We start from the raw sequence: 17232 nt of genomic DNA on the forward strand, positions 1-17232 counted from the left end.
TAGGGAATTTTCATGGGGTAGAGTTTTTTACCGGCACTGCGACTCCCGCTCGGAAGTCACGTGCACGGAGCGGAGGAGTGGTGCCGAAGGTTAAGGGGCCAAAGCCGCCCAAACCCCCGAGTCCAGACGGTGCAGATGGGAGGGGAGGGGGAAGGGCACCCCAAGCGCATCGCAGCTCCCGGGCAACAGAAAAACACCAGCCCAACAACCTCAGATCAGACGGCACTGAACAAATACAATACACACAAATACAATATCCACAAATACAATACACTCAGTGAGGTGCTAAACAATCCAATATACACCTAGTGTATCCCATGAATCCTTGAAAAGGGGGAACAGACCACAGTGGGGTCCGCCATGGGCAGCATGGGAACAATAAAAGGATAATTACAAACTACATGAGAGCAACCCACATGCCTTCATCCCTATCAATAATTAACTACTGTCTGTCATTTGTCCTCTGAAGAGGAGATCTCTTCTCATTTTGTCGACTTCCTCTCACTTCCTGCTACATTTCTTAGACAGGATGCAAGGGAAAATCTTCCAAGTGGTCCAAGCAGGACAAAGATAGGAAAAAATTAATTGACAGGGCTTTAACCCTTTTCCTAAAAAAGTGTTTGTCTGTAAATGCACCATAATAGATATGGCTGCTTACCTTTCCACACCAACACACACACACACACACACACACACACACATATATATATATATATATATATATATAGTCAAAGGTATTGGGACACCTGCCTTTACACACACATGAACTTTAATGGCATCCCAGTCTTAGTCCATAGGGTTCAATACAGAGTTGGCCCACCCTTTGCAGCTATACAAGCTTCAACTCTTCTGGGAATGCTGTCCACAAGGTTTAGCAGTGTGTCTTTGGGAATGTTTGATAATTTATCCAGTAGTGCACTTGTGAGGTCACTTACTGATGTTGTACGAGAAGGCCTGGCTCGCAGTCTCCGCTCTAATTCATCCAAAAGGAGTTCAGTTAGGTTTAGGTCAGGTCTCAGTGCAGGCCAGTCAAGTTCCTCCACCCCAAACTCACTTATCCATGTCTTTATGGACCTTGCTTTGTGAAAACTGTTCCCACAAAGTTGGGAGCATGATATTGTCCAAAATGTCTTGGTATGCTGACTCCTTAAGAGTTCCATTCACTGAATCTAAGGGGCCAAGCCCAACCCCTGAAAGAAAACAACCCCACACCATAATCCCCCCCTCCACCAAATGATTTGGACCAGAGCACAAAGCAAGGTCCATAAAGACGTTGATGAGCGAGTTTGGGGTGGAGGAACTTGACTGGCCTGCACAGAGTCATGACCTCAACTCAGTAGAACACCCTTGAGATGAATTAGAGTGGAGACTGCGAGTCAGACCTTCTTGTCCAACAAATCGTTGCCTGACCCCACAAATGCGCTTTTGGAAGAATGGTCAAACATTCCCATAGACACACTCCTAAACCTTGTGGACAGCCTTCCCAGAAGAGATGATGCTATTATAGCTGCAAAGGGTGGGCAAACTCAATATTGAACCCTATGGACTAAGACTGGGATGCCATCAAAGTTCATATGGGTGTAAAGCAGGCATCCCAATACTTTTGACGATATAGTGTATATATATATTTTTTTTTTCCAATGGCCACAGAGAATATGAATCCAGGAGTTCAGATTTTTAAAACGGCCTATTCTTAGGTCCTGTTCACAATATTGTAATGCAGGAGCATGCCTTCGACTTGCTATGGTGAATGGCACCCCAAACAACAACACACCTTGCAGCCGAAGGCATGATGCAAAACAGCTTGAAAATGTACTGATATTGCGCTGCCAAAAAAGGTGCAGGTAAAATTTCTGGCCCACTAAGGTGCATGCCAGCCTATTCAATTTTTGGGGGGTACATTAACACATCACACCTTAGCATTTAGGTGTGCACCCAGCTTTCTGTAATAAAACAGAAAAGTACTGATCTATCATTTTTATCATTCATACTTGTTTATTTACATTGAAGCACCGAACAGGTTAGCACACGGCTATTTATAACTCTAATTGTTCTTTTGAAAAAAATACATAAAATAATATCATTGTGATTTTAGAGTACTAAAAGTTTTGGTCTCCTTTAAAGCTATGGGCTCCTGTCTACTTCTTGAATTGCCCCCTTATTATACTTCACCATAGATGAAGACAGATCGATAACCTTCACAGCAGCTTAACACTTATACAACCTTTTTTTATTGGGACAAACGTGGCTCCCTATATAAATATGAAAATTAAATAAAAACTAGAATGTGATCTTTAACATTTTTATTTTAAGTCATTGTTTTTATTTGTAATTTAAGGAGAAAGCGGACTTAGGAGAAATAAACTTCTCATTGTGTTACTTGCCAACTGCTGGACGCCTTACTGCCACTGTCATCAAAGCCACCAACTTGAAGGCCATGGATCTGACTGGCTTCTCAGGTGAGCTACATATTCCTATTTTTCTATAGTGTATACAATAGCTTTTTTTTCTGTACATTATAAGAAATATTTTCTAGTACCAAAAGGGTATGATCTTATGATTGTACATTAGAACTCACTGAATGGAAGTAACAGAAATATCACTTTAAATTACCTTCTGGAGTAAACACATGCCTGAAATTGTTCCAGTAGACCAGCCTTTCTCAACCTTTTTACCCCAGAGGAACCCTTGAAATAATTTCCAGGTCTCAGGGAACCCTTGCTAAAACCAACTCATTGGTAGTCAGTGGGAAAAATTCCCCTTACATTGGTGGCCAGTGGGAAGAATGCCCTTTACATTGGTGGTCAGTAGGAAGAATGCCCCTTATATTGGTGGTCAGTAGGAAGAATGCTCCTCACAGTGGTGGTCAAAAATGCAACCCTTACAGACAACTAAAAAGTTAATTGGCTTCATGCAGCTGGCTCTGCCAGGTGGTGTTGTCCCCAGAACTATGTAGACACCATCAAATGGGAGGACAGTCATCCACAGATCAAGGAACCCCTAGTAACTTCTGGAGGAACCCAATTAAAAAAGGAAAAATATATACAGTATCTCACAAAGGTTGTAAATAGGTTTGTAAATATTTTATTATATCTTTTCATGTGGCAACACTGAGGCTCAGTTCACACTACGTCGCTCCGACTTAGGGGGCGACTTGTGAAGTCGCGTGCACCGTGACTTCGGCACGACTTGCACAGACTTCATAAAATGAATGTCTATGCAAGTCGCCTCCAGGTCGCCCCGAAGTAGTACAGGACCCTTTTTCTAAGTCAGGGCGACTTGTGTCGCTCCTATTAGAACGGCTCCTGTACTACACAATGGGAGCGTGACGGACCACGACTTGTCAGGCTGAGAAGTCGCGGTCCAAGTCGGACTAGTGTGAATGCGGTCTTAAGAAATGACTCTTTGCTACAATGTAAAGTAGTGAGTGTACAGTTTGTATAACAGTGTAAATGTGCTGTCCTCTCAAAATAACTCAACACAAAACCATTAATATCTAAACTGCTGGCAACAAAAGTGAGTACACCCCTAAGTGGAAATGTCCAACTTGGGCCCAAAGTGTTAGTATTTTTTGTGCCTACCATTATTTTCCAGCACTGCCTTAAACCTCTTGGGCATGGCGTTCACCAGAGCTTCACAGGTTGCCACTGGAGTCCTCTTCCAACTCCATGATGACATCACGGAGCTGGTGGATGTTAGAGACCTTGCGCTCCTCCGCCTTCCGTTTGAGGATGCCCCACAGATGCTCAATAGGGTTTAGGTCTGGAGACATGCTTGGCCAGTTCATCACCTTTACCCTCAGCTTTCTTAGCATAGCAGTGGTCATCTTGGAGGTTTGTTTGAGGTCGTTATCATGTTGGAATACTGCCCTTGGGCTCAGTCTCCGAAGAGAGAGGATCATGCTCTGCTTCAGTATGTCACAGTACATGTTGGCATTCATGGTTCCCGCAATGAACTGTAGCTCCTCAGTTCTGGCAGCACTCATGCAGCCCCAGACCATGACACTCCCACCACCATGCTTGGCTGTAGGCAAGACACACTTGTCTTTGTACTCCTCACCTTGTTGCCAGCACACAGGCTTGACGCCATCTGAACCAAACACCATTATCTTGGTCTCATCAGACCACAGGACATGGTTTCAGTAATTCATGTCCTTCGCCTGCTTGTCTTCAGTAAACTGTTTGCGGGCTTTCTTGTGCATCATCTTTTGAAGAGGCTTCCTTCTGGGATGACAGCCATGCAGACCAATTTGATGCAGTTTGTAATGTATGGTCTAAGCACTGACAGGCTGACCCCCCACCCCTTCAACCTCTGGCAGTACTCATACATCTATTTCCCAAAGACAACCTCTGCATATGACGCTGAGCATGTGCACTTCTTTTTTGGTGTTTACATTTTCTGCTGGTGGGAACTGTCCCAAATCCTGCATGAAGAATACACTACTTTTGCTGCCATCATATGGACTATCCTTATGGATGCATTATTCTAATATAATTACGTTTGCTTTTTTGTGTTCTGTGATTTGAATTTGTGTGCTAGAATTGTTTTGTGCCTGAGTGTACACTTTACATACCTGACAACATAAGAGTAGTGAGTGCAAATTTTTTTTTATTAACCTCTGGAGAAACACTAGGGTTCCATGGAACACTGGTTGAGAATGGCTGCTATAGACCCAAAGCTACCCAGTGCCCCACAACCTACTTCTGGGCTCCATGTGTACCCAGGTGAAATCAGTCTTGCTGCAGTAGAAATGTTGCCATGTTCTAAAAAAGAAATTCTTGGATACAAGGGAAATCTGCCATGTTCCATTAGACAGCTGCCTTGTTACAATAGAGAGTATTTCACGTAACAATTGAGAATGACATGTTTCAATAGGTAGCTGTCTGTTACAAGAGAAAACTGCATGTTATAAATAGGAACTGTCTATGATTTCGTAGAATTTCTGCTTAACAACTGTTGAGAAAAGAGAGCCAATGAAGGATTATTTGGCATTAACAGACGTTGATAAAATTATTATGTACATCACGTTTATCTCTTTAACGTGCATACTAAAATAAATGATACACATTAAAAAGGACTTTTGATTCTCTATAACCACCTCAATACCAGACACTTTTACCCTTTTCCTGCCCACGCCAATTTTCAAATTTCAGCACTATCACACTTTGACAATTGCTTGGTAATGCAACACCCAAATACGTACACAAATGACATTTTTATATATATATATTTTTTTAGACAGAGCTTTTGTTTGGTGGTATTTAATCACCACTGGGTTTTTTTTTTTGTTTTGTTTTTTTGCTATATTATCAAGAAAAAAATTTGAATATTTTGAAAACATGTTTTTCTGTTATACAATTTCGAAAATAATCTTTCTTCATAAATTTAGACCAAAATGTATTCTGCTGCATTTAGTTGGTAAAAAAAATAACCCAGATTAATTTAGATTATTTAGTCTGTGTGAATGTTATAAAGTCTACAAAATATTTTTTTTTTTTGAGGCCCTAAAATGCCAGGACAGTTCAAATACCCCAAAGAAAATGGCCTCTCCCCCACCTATAACTGGCCTTCATAGCAAAGAACACATGGAAGGGCAACGCACATGAGACAAATACAGAAAAACATTTCCAAGTTCAATTTGCTAACCAGATTGATTACTAACCAAATTAACCTGTCTAACAGTTTACGTCAAAACAGGGGTTTAGTTAGCACACATTTGCAAATGCATGTGTAAGCAGTAGTGCCACTCCACGGCACCCTGTATTACCTGCGGTCCTAACTCCTGTAAATTTATGAGAGTCTCCACAGTGGAAGCACATGCAAGATAATAGATAGATAGGGAGCAGGTGAGCCTGGAGGTAGCCCAATCCTCCTAAAGGTACACAATAGACGCCCAGCCAATAGCACAACAGCAAAGGCATCTAGTGTGTCCGCTCACCAGTATTCATTAACAACAAATAAAATGGCCTCTGCCCCCACCTATAACTGCACAACAGCAAAGACATCTAGTGTGTCCTCTCACCAGTATAGGTGGGGGCAGAGGCCATTTTATTTGTTGTTCATGAATACTGGTGAGCGGACACACTAGATGCCTTTGCTGTTGTGCTATTGGCTGGGTGTCTATTGTGTACCTTTAGGAGGGTCGGGCCACCTCCAGGCTCACCTTCCCCCTATCTATCCATTAGCTTGCATGTGCTTCCATTGTGGAGACTCTCATACATTTACAAGAGTTAGGAATACAGGAAATGCAGGTAATACAGGGTGTCGTGGAGTGGCCCTGAAGCTTACACATGCGTTTGCAAATGTGTGCTAACTAAACCCCTGTTTTGACGCAAACTGTTAGACAGGTTAATTTGGCTGGTAAGCAAACTGGTTAGCACATTGAACTGGGAAATTTTTATCTGTATTTGTCTCGAATACCCCCCAAGTGAGCACTTTTCTGGCTGGGGGTTTCGGTAAAAAAAAAATAAAATAATAATAATTGAACTTATTCTTTGGCAACTGTAAGATATCAGCCACACAGAGCGGGTATTGATCTTAGCAGGTCGACCTACCTAAGTTGTGAAAAGGCGTATTAAGGCATAGGGCTGAAAAAGCAAGAAGCAGAGTCTGCATATGTAATGAGCAAATATGGTTGCCCTCATGTACATAACGTACATAATTACAAAATAAACAAGGACTTGAAAACATTACTATTACTGATGAGATTATTATATAGGTTGATTTATTGTACATGTATATACAGTATGTACAAATAAAAATAGTGAAACAACTGTACATACCCTTTTAGATCACTTGTCTTCAGTTTATTCACAGTCACCTAAATGAAAAATCTAGAGCTAGTCTTATCAGTCTTGACCAATGCTGATGGTGTTCTTTAGATATCCTCTGCAAGCGCCCCATAATGCATGTGGTTGCAGTGTGCTAGTGGGGGATTCAAGGGGTTAAATCAGGTGGTAAAGAGATACACCTACTCATCACCTGTCAAATGCAAGTTTGGATCGCTCTTCAGAGGCCAAAGCAAGTATGAACGAGCCCCTAAATGGGTTTACTGCTCTGCCTATTTATTCTCTTTTTGAACATCTTAAATGGTACAAGTACCACATCCGACATGATTCAGGTTTTAATATTAATCACAATATACTTATACAGCATCATGTTCCTAAAAAAGGTCTGGTTTCAAAGCTGAATAGGTGAAGCTCAGGATGCAGCTAGCTGAATGAGTCCAAGGAATGGCTGACCCCACCCTCTCGCCTTGCTCTTTATGGCTCTGTACAGATTTTAATTAGAAAGAGAGAATTGGAAAGGAACCCTCTAATGTAGCCAAGCCCAATATCCACCATGCACATGTTCCTGAAACTGGCTGTAAATGTAAATGGGTGCTTTAATGACTGCCAGCTGCAAACCGTAGATATTCAATGTCACCGGCACACCAAGGATCCCCAGAATGGGTCCAAAGCTTTATTCAGCAATCACTTCATAGTTACAATAGCAACAATTAAGAGACTCACGGAGACCCCTTCATCAGCCATAGTGCCTGTAGCACTGCTCCTGCAAGGACTGCCAAATGTACACTTTTCGGGTCCCCCTGAGTTGCCAACGGCAACCTTGACATGGACAGTTTCTCACTCTTTCCCCTTGGCTCGCTCCAATACCTAGTCCAGGGGTATTTGGTTGTTTTGTGTTTTATTATAAACTAGACATTAAGTCCGTTAAATTAACGGGCGCTAGAACATATGTGGTCAAACATTTGTAAAAACAGACTTTTTCCAGTACAAAAAAAAGTGGACAACCATGCAGTTGATTTCTATCTTATCGTATTTATTCTTTAGAAATGTTAAAGAAGAATAGTGTGAAAAATTTCACTTTTCAAAAATTTTTTTTTTGATGTAGTAAACAAAAACAATTAAGGTACGGTAAATGTTGCTTAAGTGCAAACCTTTTCAAACAATTGTAAATATACAAAATCAGTAGAGTTTTTTTTTTTTTTTTTAATATTCTTGTTTTTTTTTTTTTTTTTGGGGGGGGGGGGGGGTTATGTTGAATTTCTAACATAATTGTCCTGTTCTTCAATAGATCTATTTCCTATTCTTTGTCTTTTGGCCTTTGTAATGTTTAACTCATCTTGCTGAGTTGAACACTCTTCTTCTGAATTGTGTATATGTATCTGTTTGGTTTAGTCCTTTAGCCTCTGTCAGCTCTGCCTCCCTGTTGCCCTAGCAACGTCGGGGACATGTGCAGAGCTGACTGAGTGGCTCTCGCTTATCTCTTTTTTTTTTTTTCTAACAACGCGAGAGCCGCATGACGTAGCCAGCTCTGCGCATATCGTCCCTATTGCCCTAGCAACATCGGGTACACGCGCAGTGCTGACCGAGCGGCTCTCGCGTGCGAGCGCGCACCCGCCGCTTCAACATTTTCGGCCGGCCGCCCCAAGTGTCTGCGCTCCAAGTCCCAACGGCTGTCCGTGGGGCACATGCGCAGTAGCGCAATCCCACGGACACAGGGACTGGATGCAGAGACACTTGTACTTTATATAGTAAGATTAAGGATAGGAGAAGGGAATAGTGGGATACTGCAAATTAACTATGCACAATGATGGAGGACTTCTATCTTCATTGACAGCCAGGCTGTTGATTCACCCTGCCACTAAAGTTGAATTTAGGTTAAGCCTCTTTCCTAAGATGACTAGATGACTTGATGAACTATAGGTTATCTTCAGGACACTCTCCTTAGCATCCTCCCTCTCTCTCGACTGCTGACACCCGTCCACTGACTACTCTACTCCTGGGGTGGCCTTCCTCAGGTCAGGCCCTTTGACACGAGTCCCTGTACTCACGATACTGTTTTTTCAGGGTCTCCAGTGTCTCCCCTTTAGTCAGCTCTCCTGGACTTCTGGATTCAGCTCCGTTCCTCTGGCCCTCAGGACAACCTCCTGCAACCATATGCCACTGCTAAAGAGGAGGAGGCAGCCACCCCCCTCCCTCCGGGACTCTGCTCTCAAAGACCCCACAGCACATGTGCTCCTGGCTTTTATACAGCATCAGAATGCACTGAGGCAACTTGCCACTGCCAATCACCGGGACTGTATCAAAGCCTATGCATTCATTTGTTAGGTTTCCTCCCACTGTCCAATATGCCTCCCTATTGGACCAGTGTGAAACATACTCTACACACAATGGATCGCATGCTGAGCACAATGAGCAGACCTCCCTAACAGATCCTGCTCTCTAGTAAGCAAAGAGCAATATAGATTTGCCTGCAGCCCCTCTAATAAGTAAACAGAGCTAAAAACGATACTCTCACTAGCACCTACCTAGGAGGGTGCTACATGTCTATCACATGCTTGATGAAAAAGTCATCCAAGGCTTCAAAATGCCGCTATTGTAACTATGATGTGATCCCTGAATAAAGCTTTGAACCCATTCTGGAGATCCTTGGTGTGCTGGTGACATCCCGCTTTAATGCGGCCATTCTCACCAAGGGTTCTGAGGAACCCTAGGGTTCATCTAGAAGTTACTAGGTGTTCTTTGAGCTGTGGCTGATTGATCTCCCATTTGATGGTGCTTGCATAGTTCCAGTGACAACGCCACTTGGCAGAGCCAGCAGCCTGACACCAGTGATATTTTAGCTGTCTGGAAGGGTGGGATTTCGACCATCACTGTAAAGCGGGCATTCTTCCTACTGTCCCCCAATGTAAGGGTCATTTTTCTCACTGGCCCCTGATGAATTGGTTTTACCAGGGTTACTCCAAGACCTGAATAGTATTTCAAAGGTTCCTCGAGGGTAGAACGTTTGAGAAAGGCTGCACTAATACATTGCAAAATTATTGCCATTGTATTGTAAAATAAATAGGCAATAATATAAATTGTTAAAGTCGATAAAATCCCAGATTATTATGTATAAACATGATACATTCTTACAATACGGTGGTTTTAAATATTTTAAAAACGGTTTCCCATATAAGAAAGATTTTTATCACTTTGTATGGTGTAAGCTGGATATCTACATTACCTTTGAACAGTAAAGGAGAAAGGGACCTATAATCTACATTCGATTACTTTTACTTTCGTATTTAATATTTAATGGCCTACAGAATCTGTGCTGGGATGAGCCGCTGACTGATCAAGAAGGGATATATATCCCCATCTCATCTCAAAGCTCAGTTCTGCTAAATAATTGATTGGTTTTGGAAAGTAATACTCTACAACAATAGATATGAATGTATGTAATAATATATTTCTTTTTCTCTTCTCTAAGATCCATATGTGAAAGTTTCTCTAATCTGTGAGGGTCGGAGACTAAAAAAGCGGAAGACCTCCATAAAGAAAAACACGCTGAACCCAACTTATAATGAGGCACTAGTGTTTGACATTCCTAATGAAAATATGGACCATGTGAGCCTCACCATTGCTGTAATGGATTATGATTGGTAAGGATTTCAAATTCTTGTAGAATTAAAAATAAATGAAGGCTCATTGGAATCAGGCATGTCTGGCTAGTTGTAGTAGGAAAGCCTTTCCCAGAGCTTATAGTGCTAAGGAGGCACCTGGAGGAGTGAAAAGCTGACAGTGTTGGTGGGGTCTGCCAGCAGAGGAGGAAAGCAACCATTCTGTGTGATATTCTTGCACAGAGCAGATATGTATTACCTTTTTTTAATTAAAAATAAAAATTAAGCCTTTAGTATAACTTTAAGTTCCACTTTGGGTCCTGGTTCATACTGATGTGGTGCAAATTCTGTGCAAATTCTCGTGGATAAGGCATGAGAGTGGTAGGCACTAGGCAACAAATGAGGGTGAGTTGCTAATCTGACGGGTGTGGAGCACATCGGTGGTGGATCTTATTTGGGTGTCACCTTTTTATTAGCACTGGAATCTCACAAGATCATTGGTTTATCACGTTTATAGAAGTTATTTTTTGGACTCACATTTATTCACAGTATATTTTGTTTTTTGGATTTTATATCCAACATTCATATTGTAGACTTATTTTCTGGGCACAGTTTATTGATGCACCATTATTTGATTTATTGAGGATTGCTTTTATTTTATTCATTTTGTGCGCAACTAGTGTCATGGTTTTCTTTCACTATTTTCATTATTGTTTTATTTAAGTTGTGGCACATATATATTGTGGGAGATTAGCTCGGTGGTAGGCGTGGATGACCCCTTGGGGGGGGGGGGGTTCATTACACAGGGAGATAGCCGAGAAGTGGTTGAAAACAACAGTGTAAGGTTTTATTCTTGCAATTTTCTTCACACAAGTGCAAGCTCCAAAAACAGCATAATTCAAAATAAACATAAATATAATAAATCCTTGCCACTGTGGGCGGCTACCTTCTCACACACAGAAACCTATCTACGGAGTCTGTCTCCAACCTACTGTTGGGCAAACTTTGCTGATCCTACAGCAGACACTCAATAGTCCATGTTTTTTCTTCACACAACAAATGTCCATTGAACATGTCCCTTTTCCTCTTCACATTGAACATGTCCCTTTGCTTGTCTTGCATACAAGTTCATTTATTTCTTCCACATAGAAATAGTTCATTTTCTCACCTTGAGAAGTCTTCACACTTTTTAACCCTCCTCAGCGCCCATCGCTTCAGGAGGTCTTCCCCATGCTCACACAGCTTTCAGGGGGCATTCCTTCTCCCCTGCCCACATGGCGTCGGGAGGCACACATCTGACTGTCCTCCTCTCCCCAGCTTCACACAGCGTCAGGAGGCAGCAATCAATAGGACTTCCTTTGGACAAATTAACTTCCTCATTCCAACAGCTGAAGGCCTTTCAGCTTCCTTAAGCCATCCTGGCTACCTTTTCTGCTGCCTTTGCAGCCGACACCCTATAGTAATTGGTGAATTTTCTAAACCAGGTGGAAATGTATCTCCTGTCTGTGACTATATCCACAGATTTTCCTGACTTCCTGTCACAATATATATATATATATATATATATATATATATACAGACTCACATTTATATATATATATATATTAGCACACTTTTGGAATTTTGATTTTCAAAAGGGTGTGTATACATCTTTAGCGCAAGAATTTTTGCATTTTTATTACCCATGCAATCTGATTCTGTTGCAGCCATAAAAAGGGTCCTGCATGTTTTTGGTGTGGATGCGGTGCGATTTGAGCCATATACAATGATGGCTCAAGCCGCACTGCTGAAGAATAATGCAGTGCAATTCCGGTTTAAAATCACATGCGTACTGCATAGTGTGAACCGGCACCAAAGTAAATAAAAAAAAGTAGAATAGCATATAGAGCTGCTATACAAGTCATATTGTATGCAGTAATTTTCCATTAAATGCAATGCAATATGGCCAGGGCTTTTTTTTCTCAGAAAACAGGTGCAGGAACTCAACCACAACCACACTGTAGGTGGCTTCGACTCTCTCACTTGCAGGGAAATTATCCAGTGGAGGCGTCGCCATCCGCACTCCTTCCAGAAATATTATTTCCTGCTCGTGTGATTGGGTGACTGATTTTCCCAGACATTTGCATTAAGATACTTATCAGATTTTAGGCATCCCCTGCAACAAAAATGTAACTTTTGGTGAGATACTTCCAAAATGGAAAAAAAAAACATCTAAAGGAATGCAGCCCCGGTCACTTTCCTCATTAGAGCCTTGCAGGTGCAGCAGCAGATTGATCATTGTAAAATCACTCCCCTTCACATTGCACATGGACACAGCCAAATAAACAGTTTTTTTTTTTTTAAGAATAACAAAAGGTAGGAATCTGCAACAAGGTTTGTTAAAATCCCTCCAATGCACATACAGTAGATCACCCAGAGGTGAATGTTTTCTTTTGTCAGTGGAGTTACTCTTTAATCCAAATCTATGGTTATTTGAAGTCTCCCAAATTGACTCCATGCAACAGATTGTGTAATTTTTCCTGACTCCTTTACTAAACACAAAAATCTTTCCAGCTTCCTTCCATATTTTTTGTACCATATACTGTATACAAGGCAAGGTATTTATTTTATCACCTGGGGATGCAACACAAATATTCTGTTTGAATTCAGCAGAATCCTATGGGGAGAGTTGGCCAGAGCTGAGCTGTATCCCTGGATAATGAAAACAGACAATGCTGCCTGAACATATAGATCAGAAGCTGACATTCATAGAAGGAAGCCTCCAAATCAATTCAGCTCAGTGGGAACAGATTCATCATAGACTCCTGAAAGTCAATGTTCTACAACTCATAGTTTTTGGGAAGTATACATTTTCCATGGTATCATGTATAAGTTGCCTGCGGCACCAACATGACCGCCGACCAGGGATGGTGGGTGGATGTTTGAGAAAATATCTGATCATCTCATAGTAGGTCTTCTCACATGCATGCATGGGGTGCTCATATACTATGTGTGAGTGTGAGCAAGGATACCGATGGTTTCCAGTTTACAAAGTATTACATTGTGTAACCCTTTATGTAAGAAGGGATTTACCAAGCCAGTAGCCTGATTGCTCACTAACGGCCAGCTGTATATAGGTCTGTTGTGTATATTCTTCACAAGTCATAGAGATACAGAAATGACAGCGGGATAATTCTACTAATGGGGTGGATAGAGAATTATTAAAGTGTAGTAATCCAGGATGTATATAGAGTTTGTACTGTGCTAGACATCAATATACTCCGATCAGCCATCGGAGTATACTCTGTTCAATATGATCACTGAAATACATTGATTATTTCATTATAATGGCATCTGAAAGTGGGTGGGATATATTAGACAGCACATCAAGGGAGGACTTGGCCTGGGGGGCAGAGGGGCAATTGCCTCCCGGGTATCTCTGATGTCCCAGAAAAAGGTTGCACTGCTTCTGCCGCAGACATGCCTAAAGGCTTCCTAGTGAAGAGGAGTAAAAAATCCTCGCCCATGTCCTACAGATTGTGGGATGAGAGCAGAGGACAGAGCGCAGGCTGCCCCCCTGGCATGGATGCTGTACACTGTGCCCGAGCAGAGGCTTACTCCATGCCGCACCAGAGGCTCTCCTCCCCTGGCCAGCCCTGACCAAACTGACCCGGTTCACCCCTGCAGCCCCCTGCCAGTTGGCGCAGCGGGTGCTGTCCAGCGCGACCCACCTGGTGAGCAGAGAGTACCTGGAGTGGAGCTTCAGCCTGGTATTGGGGTCAGGAACAGGCAGGGAAGAGGATGGCTGGGAGGGACTGAGTCGCTGCATCTCTGGTTTGTACATGCTCCTTTGGCCAAAATTTGCCAGTCAGCCCCTGTAGCAAGTGAGCATGTGGTTTCTGAATTTGAGGATTTGAGCGACTTTGATAAGGGCAAAATTTTAATGGCTAGATGACTGTGCCAGAGCAGCTCTAAAACTGCAGCTCTTATGGGATGTCTCCAGTTTGCAGGGGTCAGGGCCTACCAAAAGTGGTCCAAGGTAGGAAAACTGGGGAGCGAAGGCTGGCCCGTGTTGTCTGATCCAATAGCAGAGCTACTGTAGTTTAAATTGCTGAAAAAGTTAATTCTGGTTCCAATGGAAAGGTATCAGAATACACAGGGCATCACAGTTTGTTGTGTATGGGGCTAGCCTCAGACCAGTTAGGGTGACCTGACCTGTGTCCTGAGCCAAAAGCTCATACTATGGGCACATCAGCATCAGAAATGGACCACGGAGCAATGGAACAAGGTTGCCTGGTCTGTTAAATCCCATTTTATTTTACGTCATGTGGATGGCCACGTGCCTGTTCATCACTTACCTGGGGAAGAGATGCCACCAGGATGCATTATGGGAAGGAGGCAAGTTGGCAAAGGTTGTGTAATGCCTTGGGCAATGTTCTGCTGGGAATCCCTGGGTCCTTCCATTTATGGGGATGTTACTTTGGATTACATACCTTGATGGGTAAAGTATGTTTTGACAGCAAAAGGGGAACCTTCTCATTATTACTGGGTGGTCATAACATAAAGGCTGATCTCTGAATATGTTGGTATCATTCTTTCATAAAATTCGAAAATGTCTTATCACCAATCATTTTGCATGATGGCAAAGAAATATTAAAACCAGAATGCACTAGGAGGGTCCATAAGCCCTGTGGTTTATGTATCTGTGGGTAGCACAAGTCCACACTTTAATAACCTGCACAGAATAATGAAGATTGCTTAAGTAATTATTTCCGGTAATTTCTGCACTAATTCTTTATATCTAAAGCTGCATTTATCTACATGTGTCTGAAGGTGGCCAAACAAACATAAAAAAAAAGAGAAAACACACGTCCTAAGTGCTGTGCCTCAGTAATAACCTAATTTCCATGTGTTCATAAGTATGATAAATACTAGGGATCGACCGATTATCGGCAAAGCCGATGTATCGGGGGCCGATATGCACTTTCCCCGATATATCGGAATCGGCCCCTGAGGTTACCGATATTGCCGATATTTCGGGAAAGTACTGTACCGGAGTGATGCCTGCAGCTAGAGGCATCACCCCGGTACCGGTGTCCATACCCGACGGTCGGCTGTCTTGTAATGACAACCAATGCGGCTGAGAAGCCGCTTGGCTGTCATTACAAGGAGCGGGATGGGACGCCCCCCCGTCCCCCTCCCACCACCTTCCGCGGCTCACCTGGGGATTCCCGTCCCACCGGGAGGCCCGGGCAACCAGCTTGCACGGCCGCCGAAGACCCTATCAAAGCCGCATTCGGCTCTGATCAGGTCTCCATGTAAAAACCTGGAAGTGATGTCTTGACATCACTTCCGGGTTTTCAGCGCCAGATTCAAAAAAATTACAGCCAAACTTGGTGTTTTGAATGCTTTTAAGTGCAGAGGAGGGGTTTGGGGTCTTTTAGACCCCCAGATACCCCCACAACAGTACCTGTCAAGTAAAAAAAATGTAAACATTTTTTTTTTGAAATGTACAAAAATATCGGCCGATACCGATATTAAATGGCCAAAATATCGGTATCGGCAACGAAAAACCGATATCGGTCGATCATTAATAAATACAGCTCTGCATGGGATTGCATTAGTAAGAAATGTACGGCTTACTGTAAGTGCATGGCAGACATCCCCAATGACAATTTGTTATTTGGGCCAAAAATAGCCCATCAGTCAAAAATTAATTCAAATAGGGTAACCCGCACAAATGATTGCATTCCATTTACTAGCATGAACACACTTTTGCTACATTTCCACCAATAGAAATATGACAGCTGTTATTGAGTGGCTCTGGGTGACACTTTTCACAATTTAGTCGTTAGTAAAAACCTTTAAGATAAAGTTTACTGTGCTTAGATTTTGCCATCTCTGGTTCCTTCCTTCCCCCCTCAATTAAATAATTGAGCAGGGAGAGAGGAGCACCCAGTCTACAGAATAAGGACAAGGTAAGAATATCATTGTTTATTGGAAGTAAAACATATACAGATCAAGCCAACATGTGATTATTGATCATTTTATTTTTCATATTACATGCACTTAGCTTCATGAATTTCTCTGTATACAGTTTATATTTATAAATTGTAATATTTATGAACTGATATATTCTTTTATGTACATAGTTTAATATTATCATCCATATTTAGAAGATCTTCATTTGTATTTTGAGGCTTTTACACATAACGACATGAACAGGCACTACATATGCTTTATTCACTCTATCCTAGCCTATATGATTTTATTATACCTTGTGTATATTTATATAAATGTTTATGTTCTGCTATACAGACACTCCTCGTTTAACGACTTACACGTTTAACGATCGCTCAGACTTACGACCAGCTTTTTGGGCACTGTACATCATTGTATTGTACAGTACAGTACAGGATTTTTGTTTATATTTTTGTGTTCTGTACTTATCCATGTTAAAACAATGTTATTGAGTTGGAGTTTTGTGTTTAGACCTTTTTTTCAGAATATAGTACAGTAGTTAGGAATGCTTAAAATATTGATTATTTGTGGCTCCTCATTTAACGACCAATTTGTTTAACAACCTAGTCGTTGGAACAGAACCTGGTCATTAAATGAGGAAAGCCTGTACAGTATATATATTTTGCTCAGTTGTAGCATAACACCTATATAACACATTATAAAAACTGATTATACATTATCTATGTTTGTTTATTAGCCCTTAAGAAGGGAGAGACAATTACCCCCCCCCCCCCCTTCCAAAGCATTGCTTCGATCTGAAAATGTTTAATTTCCAAAAATTAATTACTGTATATTTTTCATCAAGAGTTTCCTTATTCGGGACACCGGGCGCTTCTCTCTCCCTA

General features: G+C 41.9%; 1 protein-coding gene across 1 annotated transcript in view; it reads left to right on the plus strand.

The window, feature by feature from the left end:
* Positions 1-17232, plus strand: part of SYT3 (synaptotagmin 3) — a 402879-nt gene that overhangs the window by 355334 nt on the left and 30313 nt on the right. The window contains exons 7-8 of the mRNA XM_082273899.1: positions 2339-2459; positions 10258-10429. Coding sequence (XP_082130025.1) covers positions 2339-2459; positions 10258-10429 — 293 coding nt within the window. The remainder of the gene's footprint in view (positions 1-2338; positions 2460-10257; positions 10430-17232) is intronic.

The sequence above is a fragment of the Pelophylax lessonae genome (assembly GCF_965119305.1).
Source record: "Pelophylax lessonae genome assembly, chromosome: 12".
Taxonomy (NCBI): Eukaryota; Metazoa; Chordata; class Amphibia; order Anura; family Ranidae; genus Pelophylax; species Pelophylax lessonae.